Source organism: Mycteria americana, chromosome 3 (genome assembly GCF_035582795.1).
Source record: "Mycteria americana isolate JAX WOST 10 ecotype Jacksonville Zoo and Gardens chromosome 3, USCA_MyAme_1.0, whole genome shotgun sequence".
In the NCBI taxonomy this organism is placed as follows: Eukaryota; Metazoa; Chordata; class Aves; order Ciconiiformes; family Ciconiidae; genus Mycteria; species Mycteria americana.
This window is the reverse complement of record NC_134367.1, coordinates 70,864,979-70,887,020: the sequence shown is the minus strand read 5'-3', so window position 1 is coordinate 70,887,020 and position 22,042 is coordinate 70,864,979. Positions and strand designations below refer to the sequence as shown.

Here is a 22,042-nt window from a genome sequence, read left to right as displayed (position 1 = left end):
AGGTGTGAGGGGACAAACGGTCGCCTCCCGCCGGGGCTCAGGCCTTCCGCTGGAAACAGCGAAAAGGCCGGGCCGAGACCTCCTGCAGTTGCCCCCGGTGACGAAACAGCGCGGCGCTTAACACCTTGTTGCCGTAACTCTTCACTGCCCGCCTGCTCGCAGGGCTGGGCCGGGCCGGGGGCGCTAAGCCGAGGCGGGCGGGGCGGGCCGCCATCCCGGCAGCGCCTCTGTGGCGCGGCGCGGCCCGGCGGGCGGGCGGGCGCTGCCCGGCAGGGGGCGCTGTAGCCGCCTGCGCCGCTCTCGGCTCCTCTCGGAGCTGCGCTGCGAGGAGCCCCCGTGTGTCCGCCATATTGGCGCCCGCGCCGCAGCCGCCGCGCGTTGTTCCTCCATCTCCTGCCGGCGCGGCCGAGCGGAGCCGAGCGGGGGAGGGGACGTCGGCGCCGCCGGGCGGGAAGCGGGGCGAGGAGGCCGCGCGCTGCCGGGAGGAGACGGAAACGAGCGGGGCCCGCGTCCCTCCGCGCCCGCCCCCTGCGCCACCCGCCATGGCGAGGAGGCCCGGCGGCCCCTGAGCGAGGCGCACACGCACACACAGACCGAGACTAGCCCCCTCCCGGCCGCGGCCCGGCCCGGCCGCCATCAGCGGAGAGAAGCCGCCCGGCTCCCGCCTCCGCCGCGACATGGAGGCCGTGAAAGCCTTTAACAGCGAGGTGTGTAACCCCCTCCCCGCTCCTTCCCCTCGGGGTCGGGGAGCGGGCGGGGCCCCGGGGCCCGGCGCCTTCCCTGCCCCCTCCCGCTGCGCGCGCCTCGCCGCGGGGAGGGGGCGGGAACTGGGGGGGCCTCGGCGCGGCGGGGGCGGCCGGGGGTGGGGGAGCGCTCCCGCAGGCAGCCCCGGGGGCTTCCCCACCGTCTCGGGCGGGAGCGGGCCGCAGTCACTGTCCCCGGGAGGTGGGAGGGAGGAGAGGGTAACGGAGGCACCCCCCCTCCTTCCGCTGTGAGCCTGGGGGAGACTGAGAAGAATAGATCTGGCGGCGGGCTGAGGGGAGAGGAGGGAGCGGGAGGAGGCCGAGGTGGAGGAGGCCTCTTTCCTGCGCCTGGTGTGCGGTGGGGCGGGTGATGCCCGGCCAACTTCACGCAGCGGCCGGAGGAGGCTGCGCGGGGCGGCAAGGGAGTCTCCTGGATCGGCAGGCGCGGGGTCTGTGCTCTTCCCCGCGTCCCTCGCCTCTTCTGCCACCCCCTTCCTCCTCGCTTGTTAAATGCGTGCCTGTGCCCCGCCAGTGCGCACTTTAACACCTCGTGGAGGTATTTTTTACATCGGGGGGTGGGAATACAAAGCCCTGGAGGCTTGTCTCCGTGCGTGAGAATAGTATATTCGCTGTGGTCAGGATGGAAGTAGACATTCCAGAGCTCAGGTACTGCACGAAAAGCACTGTGCTGAGAGAGTGGGCTACGGCACCACAAACACACACTTGCAGGCTCAGGTATTCATACGGCATCTGGCTTCTCTTTTGTGCCGGTAGTTAATGTTTATTTTATTGCAAGATAGTTCTTGTGGCAACTCTGCTTTGTTTCTCTTCATTGCGAGTGTTTGTATCATTTGTATTTTGAAGTTAATGTGAGAGCAAGGGAAATAAATACATGTTTTCTTTATAGGAAGTCATACATCTTAAAAAAAAATAAATAGATTTTTACTTATAATAACCGTAGAAAGCATCAGCTCTGGTTACAATGTATACATCTACAGACTGCTTACATACTGGAGCTCTGGCTTGCCCTCTCGCTACCCCCAGTGGGGATGTAGTACGGTTTTAATGATTTTAAGTAATGCAATGCTGGTTTGAGTTTTTAGAATGTTAATTTGATACGTAGTGGAACAACGTGCCAACCGTGTTGTTTCTACAAGCCATTATAAGATAGGTTTTTAAAATGGGCAGGTACTTTCTAATAACTCAGGAGCAGTTGAACAGCCGTAACTGATGTGCAATTCTAGGTGTTGCACTTTATGCAGTTTGAATTCTTAAGTGGAAGAAATCACACTGTAGCCACAAGAAGAAAAATAAATACTACAAAATATATTCCCCCCCCCCTTTTTTTTTTATTGGCTTCTGTGCTATATTGTTAAGTGGGGAAAAGGAAGAGTCTAGTCACGAGAACAGAAGAACATAAGTAGATTAGAACATTTTTCTCGTATATATCTACTAGTGTGAGCGACAGTCTTCACTTTCATATTGAAAAACAACTTCTGGCTGGCTTGCTGAGCACTCAGGTATAAATCCTGTAAAAATAATTAACTCTGAAGACTTAAGGCGAGAACTGTACTGAAGAGGAGAGCTTTAGAATGTGCCTTAAATCTTCTAAATGCTTGAAAACCAGTAAACTTTAGGTTGTCAGAAAAGAAAATGCAGAAGATCAGGCAATGACATTTTAACCAGCTTATCTCCTATGGTATAAATAGGCAGCGCGTATGAATAGACTTGTTTTTATGACTTCTCTTTCAATTTTGTTTAAACCTATGTGTCTGTATTTGAATGCTGGGCTACACTGATAGGAAGGTTTTAAAGATGCTATGACTAAGCCCCTGATCCTGGAAGTAAATGGTACAAAACTTGCTACGTTTGGGGAATCCCGAGTGTCGTTGCTAGCCACTCTTAACACCTATATACCCAGTGCAGAACTTGACTTTAACTTCACTTTCCATCATTGTCTCTGGTCTAACAGACTTACAGGCATTTTGCGTTTTAGAACTGTGAAATGATTAATAAATATTTGAAGTAGCTGAAGTGTATGAATCCATAGATTGTAGTTTGTGCGTACCTAAATGCTTTTGATTAACTTACAAAATATTTGTACTTCACTTCTAAAAATCCTTTTCTTTGTTATATCATGTTTTAAGGTCATGTTATACTCCAGAAATGACATCAGAGTTCTGTTCTAGAGGTTTTGGGGCTTAAAATAGATGTAAATTAAATTTAGCAGCAGATGGGATAGACTAAATTGTAGAAAAACTTTTACCGTACTTTGTCTTACACAGTTTGCATTCAGTTAATAATTTTACAAGTTTATGTACCTTACTAGTGAAATCCAGATGATGCTTTAGAAAGAAGATTCCAAATACATTTAAACACTTAAGTCTGCAGGCTGGGTACTTCTGGCATTGGGGGTTTTTTGTTTGTTTGCTTTTTAAAGGAAGGAGTTGTGTTTGGATTCTGCAGTGAAGCTAAAATAAAGGCAGCTGTTCATCTAGGTAGTGTAGCTTACTCCAAATGTGTGTGTGAGCTGAGCAATATCCTGTATGATAGCTATGTTATATGACAGTCAGAATTGAAGTGATTAACATAGGCTTGTCATTAATTTGATCAGAAAGAAATATTTCAAGTTTATTTGAACTCTGACTACTGGAAATAATGCTGGCTATTGCAGAAAGCTGTTCCATGTCTAGCGATGATATGTGGCATTGTCAGTGCTGTACCTAATTGTATATATAAAATTAGGTGTAACATTTAAAGTCTTGGGAAAGATAAATTTAAAGATGAGAAATAATCACACTCCTAAATAAACATGCTCAGTATAATTTTCATGTAATGGTTGATGCTTTACTATTGGATTAAAACTGCTTGGCAACTGAAAAATACAATACGATACAACTGATTTAGTATACTGTTGAGGTAATTGGCAATGTTTTATACCACACAGTTTATCATTTTCTACAGTTGATATCATGAAGGCTAATCATTGCAGAATCATTTTCCTCCAGGTGGCAGTTCAGGCCCTGAGTTTTTTCTGAAAAGCACAACATCAAAGTCAAGAACAGGTCTTGACAGAAGAAAATGACTGAAATGTTTCAAATTCTTTATACTTTCTATAAAATCTATTTTGTTAAAAAGCAATTGAAATGGACTAGAGGCAAGCACGTGTATCGTCACAGTTCCAGCGCTCAGATGGTAATGGTTTAATTGCAGACTTGTATAATTAAAAGTCAGTATTTGTTATATAGTCAGTTCAGTGTTAAGGTTGTGCTGTCAGCTTCAAATCTAACCATTCTCACATTGGTTTCAGGTACTGTACCTGAAGTTGGTTTTGGGTGCTATGCTTCCCAGAGTTTTCTTGCAATACTTGTCCTTTTTGCAGTGGCAAGTTTTGTATTTCCAAATTATTTTTCGCTTTATGATGTGGAGAATGTATGCAGACAAGTGTGAAAGGAGACCAATGGATGCTTTAATTCTGAAACACATTGAATTCTTTTTAAATTTATTTTGATATGAATCTGCAGAATAAATGTAAATAGTTTTACAGACATTTAAATAGTCGTAGGACTAGAATTTATTTTAGTGGAAATGGAGATCACAAATTAGTTTTAAATACAATGTAAACTGGATATTTGAAGTAATACTTTGTTTAGCCATGTTAATTGCATCTTTAAGTATTGAATACAAGGACTCTTGAAAGGACATTTATTTAAGTTTTAAAGGGTGAATTCAGCTTAGATGCTTATTTCTTTAAAAACTGCAGTAGTAATTCACTGATTTAGTTCAATTAAACATAGCATTTTATTCATTTAAAGTTTCTCAATATCTTTAGTCACAGGCACACATCTCTTCATGTGTGAGCTTCGTTAAGTCTTGCTGTCTGTGACGCTTACTTTTTTTTTTGCATGCTCTTTATTTAAAAACAAACCAAAAATATCTCATGCATAAGCTGTGCACACTTTGGTCGGATCTTTGAAAATTACTTGTACTTTATAAGTTGCTGAGACTGGCACCTGCACTTTTGAACTACAGCCATTTAGAAGATTAGCAATGGTAAAACCTACTTAGGGCAGTTTGATAGCTTAAAAAAATCTGAAAACATGCCTAGTTGTAGAATTTACATTGTTGAGTCCAGTGAACAATAGTTGTTAGCATCCAGTGCTACAAATTTGAGCTGAAATGTAGTGGAAAAATTACAGTTTTTGTATTTGTCAGGCAACATAAAGTATTATGATATTGGAGAGGCAATTGTGAAAAGGGCAATTGTACATTTAAAAAAAGAGAAGAAAAGAGTAAGCAAAGCTGCTTCCTTGAAGCCCAGGAATAAGAAAGTCATGTCTTCTGGTTCATTTGAGTATGTTTTGTATAAAAACTTTAATTCCTCTTTTCTGTACGATTGAGTATTGATCTTTTAATATACAAGGGAATTGAATGGAAAACTCAGTGTCATCGTGGAGATGTGGAATATGCTCCGTTTTAAAGTGTTTCAAGGTGAGGATGCACATAAAGCGCTGTAAGATTAAGGCGGTGATTACAGTTTGCTGAAAGAGTGATGTGGGTTCCTATGCCTTTTCTATTGTTAATCTAAATGTCTTCTAGGGTGTGAGAGTCACAATTAAAACTTCCATAGCATTGGTAGGCTGGGGTTCAGCTGTTACTAACAATAAAAATGGTTGTCCTAGCATAGCCCATCATAAAGGGGAGTCACAGTGAGCTTTTGGTGGGCGGAATGGTTGTGAGAGCCATGTAAGACGATAAGAAGCGGTAATGTAAAGTGATCGTTGTGACTTCTGGGTTAACTGGTTCTTCTGAAATTTGTCAGTGGTAGGGACATAACAGTCACGGATCATTTGCTGGCAATGCTGCTATCCATATATATGCTCTGTTTGCACTTCATTGTCTTTTGGTCACCTTTATCATGATGTTTCTTTAGAAGGTATGTTTTAATTGGCAGTGGGGAACAGTTCAGTCGACTACAATTTCAGAAATGTGACCCTTGGAAATAACCCACACTTTAATTACTGAGCACTGGAGTATAGGTGCACAAAAGTACAGAAGTGTAACTCAAATACTCTATTTTAGACTACTTTATTTAAATGGCATATTCTAAGTCACTGAGGTGGCTTTTTCACAAAAGAATGCCACTTGATGTTAAAAAAAGCTAAATGGTATGCCTCATGAAGTTGCTAAATAGAGATTGATGCTGAATAGCTGGGGAGAGTGAAAAAAAAGGATGCTCTCTGAAATGAGGAGCCAGGGCTTTGATTAGTGCAATTAGTGCAAGTTACATACGAGGAATGGTGAAAGGGCATGCAAGCTACTCCCTGGCAAGATATTTTTCTTAGGTTCTGCTGCACATTTCACGTTGGGTGAAGCACCTGAAACATCTGCAGAGCTTTTTTCCTAGCTGCTGAAAAAATGAGAAAACTTGTGTCTCTTTCCTCTTCTCTGTCACTAGTATTTTACCAGTCATAAAAAAAATGCAACCTTCTTTCATATCCTCTGCTATTTTGAAGGATTCTGCAACTATGATACATTTAAAGCTTTCTTCCTTTGTTTATTTGATACTGTATTTATTGGTCTGATATTCATAAATTTTGTTGTAGCAAATTGGGATGAAAGCTTTTGGTTTACATGTGTTCTTATTTTTCAGAAGAAAAAGTTAACTCAGTGATATTTGTGTGTGCATGTGGACAAACATACGTCTGAAAAGTTACGTCTGTTTTTCATTCTTAACCTCTGGGATGGATGTGAAAAAGGTCTTCAGTTTTATCTTGCTTTATAATCCCATAGTGCTCCTCAGAGAAAAAACACTGAATCTCTATAAACTATATTAATTCCCTTAAGATACAGCAAAACATGTAAGAATTTGTTAATTTCCCTTCTGCTGTCAGGAACATTAAGAGCAGTATCAGTGAAATGTAAATATTTCACTCTGTTGCGTCCCAGCAAGAGTTGAACTTTGCTGGCTCTCAACTATTTGCTTTTTGTTAAAAGGGCATAGGGAAAGAAAGCCCTTTTCTCTTCAAGATACAGTAAATATTAAATTGATGTTCACCTGCTTAAATGTCTCCACATGTGCTGAATAAATATTTACAGTTTTAATATCACGTTTTCAAAGACTGATCTGACCTTAGACTTTTGCCTGCCACAGAATTTTGACTTCTGGCCTTGTAAAGACATGATCATGCAAGGCTGCGTTAAAGGCCCAAAATGTTAGGGAGTTTTTTGCGCCTATCTTGCTCAAGGACCTAATTTCTTTCGTTAAGTAGTATAGGACAGACATTGATTATTTTTCTGCCTTCAATACCTACACTTGAAATTTCTTCTTAAACTGTGGTCTAGATTAGATCCTTGTGAGCCTGGGAGGGTAATGTAGATCTCTGGATTCTGCTAACACTCTTGAGTTGTGACTGGATAGTTACGAGTATCGATCCTGCTTGCTACTCATTTGGAGAGCAGTGAACCATTTTGTAGCTTGAAACAAATGCACTTCTGAACTCTGATGACTTCAGATCCTATGATTTTCACCTACTCACTAAGACCATGCCTGGGGCTACAATCATTGGCAAAGTACTTGAAATTATCTTAACAAGTCTTATTTGAGTTTGCCATCAGCAGTCTGTTTTCCTGTGGCAGTTGTAAAAGTGGAGTTTAGTAATCCAAATGGCTTTCTTATAGAAAAAAGATTCAGATCAAAAGTATTTGATAAAGCAGGTCTTAAAATATGGTCTAGACGCTTTATTACTTTCATGAGGATTTTTTTCACTTAATAAGCAGCCCACTTTTTTTCTTGTCTGTAAAATTGGTCCATCATTCTATCTCCAGACAGCCACCAAGAAATTTATCCCGAGTGGCTGATTCAGCCTTGGTTAGAGCCCGTGTTCCTGGCCTCAGCAACTGCTGGTGTAACTCCTCTGTGAGGTCTGGGACAATGGTGCGTAATTGCCTGTTCACGTGTGTATCCAGAGTTCAGCAAGCTTGGCTTTGAACTGAATAAACAATATTAGTCCTTATTCCTTTATCAGAACTTTTCATGAATTGCGTGTGCATTTCTTTCCTTCCATTTCTTCGCTTCTTTGGAGCTACTTTTCTGCACTATGTCTCTGGGAACACTGACAGCAGCAGCAATCAGCTACATAATTTTATTAACCTTATGCAGCAACTGCTTCTACGCTGTAGGGTACGTGTTCTTCATGAGAAAAAAAGGATCTTCACCTACTGCTGTACTAGTTCTTGTCTTCACCTGTCCTTGCCAGTTGTACTGACCAAAAGGAGACATTTTTTTAAGTAGAATTTAAAAAGGAATTGTTAAAATTTGGAGGAAGTAAGAGGAAATGAGTGCATTGCCACCGTGACCCTCTGTCAGATTTATCCTCACCATAAATGCGTATTTCTTGTAATAGCCAGTTCTTTGTGCTGTTATGCTTTTGGCAAATGAGCTACCATTTGTACAAAAATGGCAACAATGGATATACAACAATTTATCATTTGCTTTCCACTTTTTTCCAAGAGTTTGCCTACAGAGCTTACCTGGTTTTACTGGGTACAGTTTTTGATTCTGTGAGGTTTGGTGGTGGTTTTTTGGGGGTTTTTTTTGGTTGTTTTTTTTTTTTTAAGTTCCAAAGGAGTAATACTGGATTGCTATCTTTTCTCCTAGCTTTGTGATTATACAAGCAGGTAGCTGATGGGTATTTTTCTGATGCTTTGACAGTCAGAAATCTAAGGCACGTGTTTAATGCAATAAAAGACACAAGTGGAAGGTAAGGCTTGGCACCTTTGTTACTGTGTTTGCTGTTGATGGTTTTTGAGGGTTGGCAGAGAGTGCTTTGGTTTCTAGTTACGATGAGGTCACAAAAGATGTGTAAAAGTGGAAGGGCAGAGCTGAGATCCAGGAGGCAGTAGTCGCAAGCAATGGTGGTTTGGGTGGATGGTGGCTGAGCAGTAAGAGAGTGTAGTGTAGCAACAGCCGAGAGATTGAAAGCACCTGTTTTGGTAGCCTTGAGCTTGTTTATTGTGAAGTTCTGTCTATAACATTAGTTTTGGAAGATTGGAGTAAATATTCTTTTATAAAGACTGATGACAGCTGGACAAGGTGTTTTATGCAAGGCAGTGAACAGCTGTCTTACGTGTTTGGATTGGAATTTATAATTGAAATAGCATGCAATTTTGAGAAAGACATTTCAGAAGATTAATCCTCTTGTGTTGTTTGGCCTAGGGTTCAATGCTTCCGAATACTCATTCATTTGGAGTTGAGTGGTAAGGGTTTGCTTGGTTTTTTGGTTTTCTATTTTTTAGTATTTATTAGTTATTTTCAAAAACTGAAGTAGAATTAATTATGTGCATCCTTTGCTTTCCATCCCTATTATTCCATAGCTCATTTTTTCTTTATAGAAGTCCACAATACTGTAAATTGAATGCTGCTCACTATAAAACTGTTGGTTTAAAAACCTTGGCCTCATGGCATGACTTTATGGAGCTCTCTTGACAGGTAATTTGGAAATTAGTACAATAGATAAAAATATGATTCTAATATTTTGATATTGATGTGATTGCAGTTTTAAAAAGAAAAGTAATCATACTTATGTCTTTGGATTTTCTAGAGCTTAAGTCCAAAGAGGTTATAATGTATTAACCAAAGAGATTATAATGTATTAACCAGATTGTTGGAAGCCTATGGAAAGATCTGATCATACTGGTGTTTTTCAGAATACCGAATCTCCTATACATATTAACAAAACAGAGCTAGTTCACATGAAAAGGAATAGGTTATTCTTTGAATCTGCTCTAAATTACACCTTCAGATAATCTAAAAAGATTTACTTCAGTAAATCTAAAAGTCATAACTGTGCTTCCTCAAAATGAAAGGGGTAGGAGAAGGACTGAGCAAAGGCAGTGATGGTAACACCCAACTTCTTCATGTGCTGTAATGTGGTGGGCTGGAGGGACTGCTGTATTACCTTTGCCTCTTATTTCACTTAATTGCTTATACGCTCAGTTAGGATGAGTATTCAGATTCCTCTGTAGACATAAACATGTGTGAAGTGTGGTGTATAATACAACTGACATGTAGAGAGTAAGCTTTTCATGTGAGTATTCTTGGTTACTTTTAAATATTTTATAAATCAATTAAGTGCAACAGTAAAAGGAAGACACACACTGGGATATCAAGCATATTGACTATAAAGTTTGTTAATTTAAACCACGTCATGCGCTTTAAGTGTTTGAAAACAATTGAATTAAGATAGTCACTGTTGCGTTGCAACCCTTTCTTGTTCTGTGCTTTTTTTAATGTTGGATTTTGGCAACTTGTATTCTCTTGGTTGATTACTGGAAGGAAAAGAACTTTTCATTGTTTTCCCTCCAAACTGAAATATGCAGAATAGAGCATCTGCCGTTCTGGTCATCCTGCATACACACCTTTGGTATCTATTTTAACATTTCTGTGCAGTGCAGAGAGCAACAGGGTGCTGATTGGGTTTAAATAACAGTTCTCACTGGTAGGTCCTAGGCAGCATCAAGGAAAAATCCTATTCACTGAGGGATGGGCTCATGTAATTTAAGTAACTTTTCCTAGAGATTAAATTTCAGGAGAGTGTGTAAAATGCAACATAATAGAAATTTGTTGATTCTGTCCTTTTTTTTAAAGCAACAGCTGACAATACTCTTTTCTTGTTCTTTGCAGTGTGGTGATATAAATATTTGGTAAGCAATTCAGTGACTATTTCTATATATACAATTGGATTTGATTTTAATGCTATTGAAATGTGAAAGAAATTAACCTTATTTGTTAAGGTAATAGGTATTAGACTTGACTTCTAAGTATTTATTTTGTCTTTTGCACATCGAAACTGCAGACATTTATTATTATATAGAATATCTGGTTAGTGTTGTGTCCTGGTAGCAGCCAGAGAAAACTGTAAAAATATGTCAGTAGAGCTATGTGTAATTGACCTCCCTGACACCGCTTCTGGTCATAATATCATACGTAGAGATTGGTCTGAGTGCTAGAGTATCAGTATCAAAATGTTTATTCCCTTAGTTGCTGTAACAGTGTAACAGATATTAGTCTATATGAATATCTGTTCCTTTGGATCACCTGAGACCAGAGGTATTCATAGCTTTCAAGCTTTCTAGTGGCAAAATCAATCTTATATGAAAAATTATATCCTAGCTGCTCTTCTCTTGCCTTTGTAAGACGTGGCCAGAGGTATGAAAAAGGATCTATTTCTTATGAAGCTGTAATTTAATAAAGTTAGTACTTTGTTCTAATTTTTATTCAAAAATTTGGTAGGGAACCAGCTGTCTGGCTCTCTTTCCTGTTGAATAAGAGTGGTGAAAGATCTTGGAATTAAGTGCTGGGCTTTGTAGAAGTGTGGTATGCCATTGCCTTCCATGGAGATGCAGTAATTTGCTCTGTAAGCGGCTGACCATCCATAGAGGATATAGTTCATGGGTATGCTGCTTGGTCTTCACTTGAGAAACTTTAGACTGTAGCATTACTACACAACTTAGCATTGTGTAGTATATTGCGTGGTAAATTACAGCTGTTTACAGTAGAATTAACTTTTTACATATATTTACAATAGCATTAACTTTTTAAGCACTTTTTTAATTACCGTTGCAATGATAAAAATATTGTTTTCATTAGTGTACAATCAAAATTTGAAATATGCTGATGTATTCCCAGACTTTCAGTAATCCTTCTCCTGAAGACCAATTTTCTTAACAGAATTAAAGAAAAAATACAGAGCAGAAATTCAGTGCTTTATCTATAGCATCAACCTGACCCGTTGCCTTTCCCCTATTCCCAACGTATAATTTATATAGCTCATTAAATCTTCGAGCAAGCCCATGTTGTTTTCCCCAAAGTTTGGAAATAGGACTTAGTTTATTTAAAATGATGTTAGGGAAAGGCAGTATAAATAATGCTGTTAAGCCTAACTTTTTACACTGAAATATTGCCTTTTACCTAGTTTCTTAGCTCTCAACACTATTGCTTTTTGCTGTCATGATTTGTGAATCATGACATGGTTATATCAGATAGAGGAAAATACAAAATTGTGACTATAATTGGCTGTATTTGCCAGCCTGGTTCTTTCTTGGATATGATACTTAAATGGAGATTTATGTAGTAAATCTATGTAACTTGTTGCATTTGGAACCTGTTATTTCTGAAGGAGATGTGTGAGGAAATGACTTTTTCCATTGTCCAACAAATGCATACAAAATCCCTGTGAGGACAGTTTCCCATCTGTTTCCAGATAATATTGGTTGACTGCAATGGAGAGGATTGTATGGAAGAAATGGTTGGTTTAGGATATGACACTAAAACTGAGTCTTAAGGCTTCTTTTTTTTGTTGTTGTTGTTTTTTAACTGAATGTAAGAACAGAAAAGATATCTTCATTGGAAGTGATAAGAAGTAGCAGAATTGGAATTTGTTTGAAACAATACACAGGTGAATATCATAAAATGAGGAAGAACTGGTGTGACTTTTATGAAAGAAAGTAATACATCATGTATGTGTGAGAGTTCTTTGCGAGAATTAGCAAGCACACGGACAGGGAAGAAGTGGGTGATGTTACTTGGATTTCCAAAAAGTAGTTCAGAACATCCATCCCCAAAAGTTTGAAAAGAAGTTGAATTGCCATGGCGAGTGCATCCTTACATTGATAGATGACTGCTAAAAAGGGAGATGGGGGAAAAGTTCATGTGTAGAAATAAATTGTCTTTTTTCATGATGGAATCTTATGTGGGTTTGTGCTGGGAACCAGTGCGTTTCAATGCATTCATTAATGCTGTGGAAAAGTGTTAGAATAATGAGGCAAAAAAGTTTGTTGACAGTATTAAGTTACTCAGGATGTTGATACTGAAGGGCTAACCATGAAGGACTGCAAAAGGACATTGCTGTACTGACTGTTAGATGGCACCCTGCAATTTCATCAATTTAAATGTGGTAATGCAGGCTGGGGAGACAGTGTGAAAAAGGCAATCCTTGCTTTATGTACACAGTGATGGGCACTGAAATTATATAATTTGGTAATTAATAAGATCTTGCAACTGAAATGAAAATGCCTCTTCAAAATTCAGCAGTAGTCAAAATAGCAATCAGAATCCTGGAAATTAGGAAAGAAACAGAGACTCGTTATACGGCCATTACATCTTTATTTTATGCCATGTGCAGTCCAGTTTGCACCTCACAGGACCATGTTGTCAGAACTGCATGTACAGAGAAGGGTAGAAAGGACAGTCAAAGGAATGGAACAGGTCTGTATGAGAAATTGCTAAATAATAATACTCTTTTCGGGCTCGAACAAAGATGACGAGATAGGGTGATACTACTCATGATACAGAAGAGGTAAATCACTGTTTTTTCCAATGCAGAAGCTAGGTAAACCCAGCGTCACTGATGAGCATGGGTTCAAATCCAGAAAAAGGAGTCTCTTTGCACAGGTTTTGATTAAACTATGTGCCTTTGTCAAAAGATACTGGGCATGCTAAAGATTTACATGTATTAAAAACTAAATAAATTTGAATTCCCTATGTGGAGGGAATTCAGAGATTTTATGAAAAAGATCAGTTGGTGCTGGCTCAGGAATCACTGGGCTGCAGGTTGCTGGTGGCTGAAATAATATGCAGAGAAAGTATCACTAAAAGGGCAACTGTATATTACCTTCCGTAAACATCAACTATTGAATGCTGTTTCTATTAGTTTTCTCTGACCTAGCGGTATGCATCAGTAAGTAACACATCTTCTAGTATGCCCTAGCTCAAAGAAAAAGGAGAAGAGGTAGGGAGAAAAAAAATAGAACAGAAAAAAAGAGGATCTAAAAATAAATTATTATGAGAAGGTAGAAAGGTGTGAAGAATAAAAACACTTCAAAAAGAGGGAACCAGAGAGGGACAGAGAAAAGCAGTCCTGATAGCAACCATCATTTCTTGGTGGGGTTCAAGTAGCAGTGGGTGCTCCTTGGTGATGCTCAGCCCAGAGGCATAATTAGACAGGGAGCTTGAAACAGTTGCCGGGTCTCTGTTGTCAAACTTCCTGCTCTTCCTGGCACTTGAAATGGCCAAGCTGACTAGTATGGCTGAAGTTTGACAAGAACATACCAAGACTTGGTGAGGCTTTGGATGTGGAGGGTAAATAAAAAAGAGAGTGTATATGCAATTTCAGGAGATTTTGGAGAAACTGGAAAAGGAGCCTGCCATATTTGATATCTGTGTGGTGAGAGGGTCTTCCTCTCACCATGGAATGGGCGTGAGTCAGAATCCCATGAGAATACCTGAGTCTCTGTGTCTCAAGTCTTCCACTGAGAATTTTCCAACTTACATTCCTGTTAAGCCGTAGACTTGGTTAACAATATAAGCTACCACACTGGGGTTTTTCACTTTCGTATGGCATTATGTCATGCTACTGAATGTTTTGGTGTGACACAAGGCCAACAAGTTGGAGGAATGAAGCATAGTTGCATTGGGAAGTTTTTAGAGGTGTGATTTCAAGGTGAATTGGTTAGCTGTTATATACCCTACTAAAGAGACGTGGGGAGGAATTACTGATAGTTTTGGAGATGTGATGCAGGTTTGACCCTCTGTGTCTCTCTGTTATATTTCTGTACAGTTGTGTTAGGATAAGAACTTACAAAATAGCAAAGTTTATTTTTACAATTCAGACAGTAACAAAACAGGTTTAAAGTTTAAAGATTTTGTTCTGGTCTTAAAAAAACAGAACAAAAGTCCACCCTTAAAACTACCTATTACTTTGATCATCTTGAAGGCTTTCGGTGCTATCTGTCTAATAAGTTGCTATAGGCTTACATGGAGATTTGGCTGGCATCTAATTCTTACTTTGCAAGATCATTACCCTGGGAATTGCTTTCATTGAGACAGATTAGGATTTGGTGGTAAGTGTATCTTTGTGGACTCATTTTGTCCCTGAAGTGCCATTCCGATTCAGGCCTTCCCTTTAGGGATTTCCTGTGACTTATATTCAGTGTTTAATCCAACGTGCATACTTCTATCAAAGGTTTATTGATTGTCCCCCACCAAATTATCAAAATGGTGATGTGCGTAGGGCATGGCTGGATGGAATCATCATACAGCAAAGCAGTAAAACAACTTCCCCACGCACAAATTCACTGCAAATTGATGTGGTGTTTTCTCTAGCTATAAATGGGTTGGGAAGATGAATGTTCATTCATATTTTGTAGTTTCCAGTATTCATTGTGATATGTTTGGAGCTGAGCATGTTCAATCATCTAGAATGCTTGCGATGGGCAGTTCAGAGTCTTGTTCACAGCTTTCTAGAATAAACTGATAGAACATTAAATTTTCATTGACATTGTAATCAGATGTATGCTACTATTAAGTGCGCTGAGTTGAAAAATCACTGGCACTTTTTACAGTAACTTGAAACTATTTTCTTTACTTTTGCTATGCTTTTTCTCACAGAAGAAAATAAAATTATTCCCAAAAGGTCATATGGAAAGCCTGCATTTAATGTTCTAACTTGATTATTTAACACTTGGGGTTTTTTTTCAAAAACTGAGCCAACAGTTTGGAAGTGGTTTGTCTTACCAGTACAGTCAAGACTCCTCGTGACTTGTTTCTGATTGTGTTATACTTGCACCCCCCCCCAATTCTGTAGAAGTTTACTCTTTTTTTCCTTCTTAACATTTGTGTTCTTTGGAAGTCATTAATTTGTTTTCTTTAGCATCAGACATGCAGTTTCTTTCTGTCGCTCAGTTAATTTTGTGTGTGATAATGCCATCTACCTTTAGAGAGAGAATGTCTCACCTTTAGTTTTCCGAGTGATGTGCCATAGTTCAAGAATGGACAGTACAAAACAAAGCTTTGTATAATTTTGTAATGGATTTTTATAGTTTTTTATCAGGGTTTAACCTTTCAATTTATTCAAGTCAGTTGGTCTTAACTGAAGCAGCATTCTCCCAGATGTTGTATTTGTGTTGTGGTGACTTTGCTCAGGAGAGCCTTTGTGTCAGAATGACACTTGGGTGAATACACAGCTCTTTGCAGCTGTGCTCTTTTCCAGGCAAATATTAGGAGACTGTTTCTCCCCCTTAGATGTTAGGGTGGCTGGGAGATGAATATTGGTTTTGTTTAGATTAGCATGTTCTTTTTAGTTTCTGGTGCAAAATCAATTACTAAATGAATGGGAAAAATAAATTGATCCAACAACATGTGAGGTGGATTTTGATATGCATGTATATCATCAACTGGTGACAGATGTGCAGTATTTGGAGAGAAATTTTTATTCTCTTAGAGTACATTTTAAAAAGAGACTCCAAACTGTGGTGCTCACTACAGCAGTGCCTCAGATTTCAACAGCAAGTCTCTCTACTTACTGGTTTTTCACATAAGAAATGATGAAAATACTTTCACTATGCAAGTCCTTCCAACTGTGAACTTATGAAAATAACTAGAGAAAACAGGTTTCGTTGGTGGTCAGATATCTATCAATAGTGATCAGATGCTTAAAGAAATACTGATCAATTTTTGGGCAAGTGTTTTGTATGAGTTGATGTTTATCCAGAAAAGCAGGTGAATGGAATTAGGCGGATTTTCTTCATAATTCATGGAATCATATGGTAGCTCAGCTGTAGAGCATGTGTTTTGAAGTTTGCATAATGGTTTGTGTCTGCTGCTTTGCTTTCTTCTTCCAGCTTGTATTGTAAATGTGACTAGCGTGGTTCAAAACCTCTGAAACTTCTCCTGATTTTGTCTGCCACTTGAAGATTACAATGTTTCACTTCTGACCCTCTTAAATGAACTGTATTTCTATTGTGGAAAAAATGCAGCTGCCAGATGTGATAAGGCTCAAACTTCATTTGAGTAAGCTCTTTTAAACTGAGAGCTGCATTTTATACTAGCATGCAGATAGCTAACTGTATTTTATACAGTTATTTAAAAGAGTGGGTGTGTTTCATTATGGTATCTGGGCACAGACACTTAGCAAGTTGGTGATAACAGTTCAGGAGTGAGTCAGGTTCCTCCAAGGCAGACCAGAGCTGCCCTCCCAAGCTAAGGAGAATCACATCGGGCAGTCTGGAGCCGCATCCGCCAGCCTGGCTCTTGCTCCCTGCTCATCTCATTTGGTGTGCTCCTCCAGTCCCATCCTTCCCAGTTTATCTCCACTATTCAGATTGTATTGACATCTGCCATCCCCTTAGTAATCCTGTTTGCAGGCTGAAGAGTCCTAGCCACCTTTGTTCTTCACTTAAAAGCTTATCCATAGTTTTCGTTATCCCTATTGATTTCATGCCAGCCTTGGAGATTAGAGGGGAGGGCAGAAATTCCAGAAGTATTGAGAGGTTGAGAGTGCCCTGTAGGTTAGTACAGTAGCCTAAATAATGTTGTGGTTCTAGAAGTCCATTCGCTGCATTTACTACTGAGATTTTTCTGGTTTACTGTTGAGTTGATGCTTTCAAAGAAATGTCTCATGTATCAGCAGATCCCATTCCTGAACGGCAATAGTCAGCTTCAAAGCCAGTGTCCACTACTTCATGTGTACTCATGCTTAATTATTCTGCCATTTTATTACTCATTAGTGCCACTGATGTTCCTCTGCAGTTTTTGATAGTCTGACTTTGTCCTATCCAGAATATACGTGATGGCACAGGCACAGTCCCCAGCATAAGTGGGACTCTATTGGGACTTCCCTCTACTATAAACAAAATGTTTGTTCAAGTTGTTTGCTGGCTATCTTTAAGGAGTAATTGGTCAGGTTATTTGTCATGCAAGGGCCTGTTTAGGAGAGCTTAGTTTCTTTGGAGCTGTTTGAGAGAGGTGTTTGGTAAATGTCTTTTGGTAGTCCAGGTGGACTCTATCAGTGATTTCTCAGTGTGCACATTGAGTCTTTCAGAGAAGGACAACAGACTGAGATGTGGCTTTTCCTTACAATGGCTGCATGGAATTATCTGTGTGCCCACTAATTCTTTTCTTTCAAGTAATTTATACAAATTTTTCTGGTACAAACACTGAACTTAACTGATCTGTTGTTTCCTAAATTCTCCCCTTGAACCCTTTTCAGAAATTCATGTCGCTTTCCCTGTCTCTTAGAGCTACAAGATTGAGACTGTTTCAAGTGAGAATTTATGAATCACAGCTAGTAGGTCATTCATTCTTGAGTTCCGTTCTAGCACTTCATTATTTTTCACATTGTGAGCTTGTTCTTTACCTTCTTGTAAACATGCTTGAGGAGGATTCTGGTATGGGAAGTCTCCACAGTTTTTCCTCAGTGTGTAGATCTAAAAAGAGAAGGGGAGAGTTCTTTATCTGTAGGGCTTTATCTCCTATGAGTCCTTCTTTATGTGCTGATTGTCTTCTGGTGCTGGAGGAGCATTCTAATAGATCTGCTATTCCTTCACTGTTCTGAAAAGGGGTTATTTTTATGCTTTTTTCTGTTTGTTTCTCAAATTTGGTTGCTGTATTTTTTACATGTACATTACCTGTTAGAGCTTATGGTCACTTTTTTTTTCCTCCCCTTTTGGATACCACTTCTGATTTCTGAAATATACAATTTTACTTCAGATAGTTTCCCTGACTTTACTATTTAGCCATGTTGCCATTTTTTCCTAGTTTGTTTAAAGGCTTCTTTTAGGTGAGCGCAAGCAGTTACCTTCTGCCAATGAGCACGAATGCCTTACAAAAGCATGATCAGGAAATAATTATAGCAAACTGTTTTGGCTAAGCATTTGTACAAAAGGGCATATAGGAAAAAATGAGCCAGAATATAAGCACGAGTTTTAAAAACAAAAATAATGTATCTATTTTTAACTTTTTATTTTCATATTTTATAATCCTGAATAAATTGCAGTTATTTTGCTTTAACTAGATTTGAAGAATATATGATTTCTTTAAAGGCCTACCGTCTTAAAAATCGTCTATGCTAGATGAAAAACCAGAGAGGTGACCAAGTCTTGCTTCTCTAGCGAGCCTAGCAGTAGAGCAGATGGGTTTGATGGATGGACTGTTTGATGGATAAGGAGTTGGCTGGATGGCAGTGTCCAAAGAGTTGCAGTTAATGGCTCAATATTCAAATGGAGATCAGTAACAGCTGGTGTCCCTCAGGATCCATATTGGGACCAATACTATTTAATATCTTTATTAATGACATAAACAGTGGGATTGAGTGCACCCTCAACAAGTTTGCAGATGACACCAAGCTGAGTGGTGCAGTTCATATGCTTGAGGGAAGGGATGCCATCCAGAGGGACCTTGACAGGCTTGAGGAGAGGGTCCACATGAACTGCATGAAGTTCAACAAGGCCAAGTGCAAGGTCCTCCCTGTGCCTGGGTTGCGTCAGGGCAATCACCAGCATCAGTACAGGCTGGGGTATGAGTGGATTGAGAGCAGCCCTGCAGAGAAGGACTTGGGGATGTTGGTAGATGAAAAATCAGACGTGAGCTGGCAATGTGCTCTTGCAGCCCAGAAAGCCACTTGTATCCTGGGCTGCCTAAGAAGCAGCATGGCCAGTAGGTCAAGGGAGGTGATTCTTCCCCTCTATTCTGCTCTTGTGAGACCCCACCTAGATGCCGAATCCAGTTCTGGGGTCCCCATCACAAGACGGACATGGACCTGTTGGAGCAGTTCCAGAGGAGGGCCACAAAAATCATGAGGGGGCTGGAGCACATCTCCTATGAAGAAAGGCCAAGAGCGTTGGGGTTGTTAAGCCTGGAGAAGAGAAGGCTTCAGGGAGACCTTATAGCAGCCTTTCAGTACCTGAAGGGGGCTTATAAGAAAGATGGAGGGAGACTTTTTACCAGGGCCTGTAGTGATAGGACAAGGGGTAACAGCTTTAAACTAAAAGTGAGTAGGTTGAGATTAGATATAAGGAAGAAATTATTTACAGTGATGTTGGTGAGACACTGGAATAGGTTGCCAGAGAAATTGTGGATGCCCCCTCCCTGGAAGTGTTCAAGGTCAGGTTGGATGGGCTTTGAGCAACCAGATCTGGTGAAAGATGTCCTTGCCCATGGCAGGGGTGTTGGAACTAGGTGATCTTTAAAAGTCCCTTCTGACCCAAACCATTTTATGAGTCTAAGTGGAGAGGGATTCCTAGTTGACTATTAATAAATGCAATGTATGAATTTGCTGAAGATAGAGCAAAGAACGTGTGTGCTATCAGTAGGTATTCAGGAAGATGTTTGTACATGTTAGGATATCTGTATTCAGAAAAGTGGGGGGTTTCTGGACCCTCTTTCATTTGGATTAAACTATGCTGGGGATGTCTGTGTTTTATGAAGTTAAATTCTGTTTAATACTAAAAGATTGAGTTAAGAAATTTTAAGAAATGTCACATTTCTTAATTTTGTAAGTAAAACCTAATGTTAATTTTTTCAAAAGCAAAAAGCAAGTGTTGCATTAAATGTTGCAAAATTGCAAGTAGGTATTTCACACTGGGCCCTCACTTTGTCCTTAGTACAAATGCTGCTGCATCAGACTTCTGCCATGCACTGACAGGCCTAAATCACCGCTTTTCCAAGTGAATGTACTTTTCAAAACAAAATGTATTTATAGGAAATTAAAAGCTTCTTAAAGATAATTAAGGAAAAATATTTCAGAAGAATTATTTTTTTTTCTTGGCTTCTTCCAGGTACGAAATTTGGGATTTGTGTTTTCCTTTAAACGGCTGTTAAAACCTGGAACAGGTGTATCCGTTGTCCAAAAAGCCTGTCTCTACAGAAGTATGTTCTTAATTTTGCTGTTTCTTTTGGTTCATTTTTTCTTCTTCTAGCTTGAATTATCTGTCCTTAAACTTAATGCTAAATTTGGCTTTCTGCTACCTGGAATACAGTAATGGGATGCTAGGAACAACCCATATTATCCTGTTGGTTTTTGGCATATTCCGGATGTGTGGTACTAAGATACCTGACTGCATGCAGCTGATGCTTCAGAATCAGTTGTGTGCAACTCTTCCATGTTTCCCAGCACTGTGTTGTAGCTTTCTTGATGCTTTGAACCACCCCGTCCCCTTTTGTTTCCTGATCATTTCAAAGCTGATGGACTGGTCAGGTATGGTCCCAGCATATCTGTGTGAGTCAGCAGCTCTGCCTCTTCATAGCTGTGTATGTCATAGGTGAAGGAGCTATTGTTCCTATCTCTTCTGGGGATATTTTCGGGTTGGCAAGGTGGCTTCTTGAATCTAGGCTGATTTCACATTCGCTCACATATCCGTGAATTGCATTTACTAGTATTTTGGGCTTTGAGAGTGCTGACCAGGAATACCCAAACTAACTCTGCTAAGGCACTGCCTGAATGTAAGCAAAATGTTTCTGGCACTGTAGTGGCCCCAGAAGTAGTTTAGCTGTAGTTGTACATCATCCAGCCAAGCCAGTAGCCAGGATGAGTGACCCACAGTCTCGTAAATCATCTGTGAGTAACTGGAAGTTAAGCACTGAACTATGAGTATAAAACAGAGAAGAAACTGATCAGAGACTCTTGATTTTCTGCTTCTTTTCTCCCTTTCCCCTGTGGTGGTGGAAGAGCATTTATGTATTCAAATTCTAGAAGTGTATTGCTTTTTGTTGTATAAGAAGCACATAAGTCATTCAGAATATTTTGCAACAGCAATTAACATTAGCATTACTTAGAAGTGGTAACAGTTGTTCTAAAAGTGGATGTCTAGCTGTGACTGGTTGTAATTTCCCTGTTTTAATGGAAATCCTGTCAAGCTGAGAAGACTGATACTTATGCTTGGACAAACCAATTTTTTTCAGTTTGTCTTTTGACAGCTATACAAAGTTTTAGTTAAAACTGGTTTTGACAGGAAAGGATAGAAAAAAGCATCTCGTGTTTGCAGGGAGAAGAAATGCTTGTCTCTTGGAAACTCATATGTGACTGAAGAATATCTATGTGTTAGCTTCAGAGCGATAAATTATTATAAACAACTTGAGGAGCATGACCTATATTTAAGATTGTCTAATCCTTTCCACAGTGTGATCCTGTCTACTGTTGCATTTTACTTTGTTAAATGTAAACAATTCTGAATTATGTTTTCTGAGCTAGCAGTTTGCTAAGTTGAATGAATCTTAGGAAGTTAAAGATATTGTTAATATCTTTATGGGTATTAATCTAGTTCAATATATTGCATTGCTCAGGGTGTGTAGTAGGAGAGGGGTCTTTTGGCTTTGTTTCTGTTTCAATGACCATTTTATGGAAAAACTCCAATTCTTCCTGTCTTCAGGAAGGAAATAAATTTTCTATGGATGGTCATTCCCATTATCAGGCTCTATTTTTGAGCTAACGTGCTTCTAAACATGTGTGTTGTAAACAAAAATA

The 22,042-nt window shown here is 39.8% G+C and overlaps 1 protein-coding gene across 5 annotated transcripts in view; it reads left to right on the top strand.

Moving 5' to 3' along the window:
• Window positions 1-311: 311 nt before the first annotated feature.
• The window catches only part of SCAF8 (SR-related CTD associated factor 8), a 170,033-nt gene continuing 148,302 nt past the window's right edge, over window positions 312-22,042 (top strand). For 4 of the 5 annotated variants that reach the window (XR_012775288.1, XM_075498949.1, XM_075498948.1 and 1 more), the window contains exon 1: window positions 312-707. Coding sequence is in view for 3 of the 5 variants with exons in the window: in XM_075498949.1 (XP_075355064.1) it covers window positions 678-707 (30 nt within the window). In the remaining 2 variants the exon portion in view is untranslated. Of the gene's footprint in view, window positions 708-20,357; window positions 20,449-22,042 lie in introns of all 5 variants that reach the window. The other variant, XM_075498951.1, reaches the window with a different exon arrangement.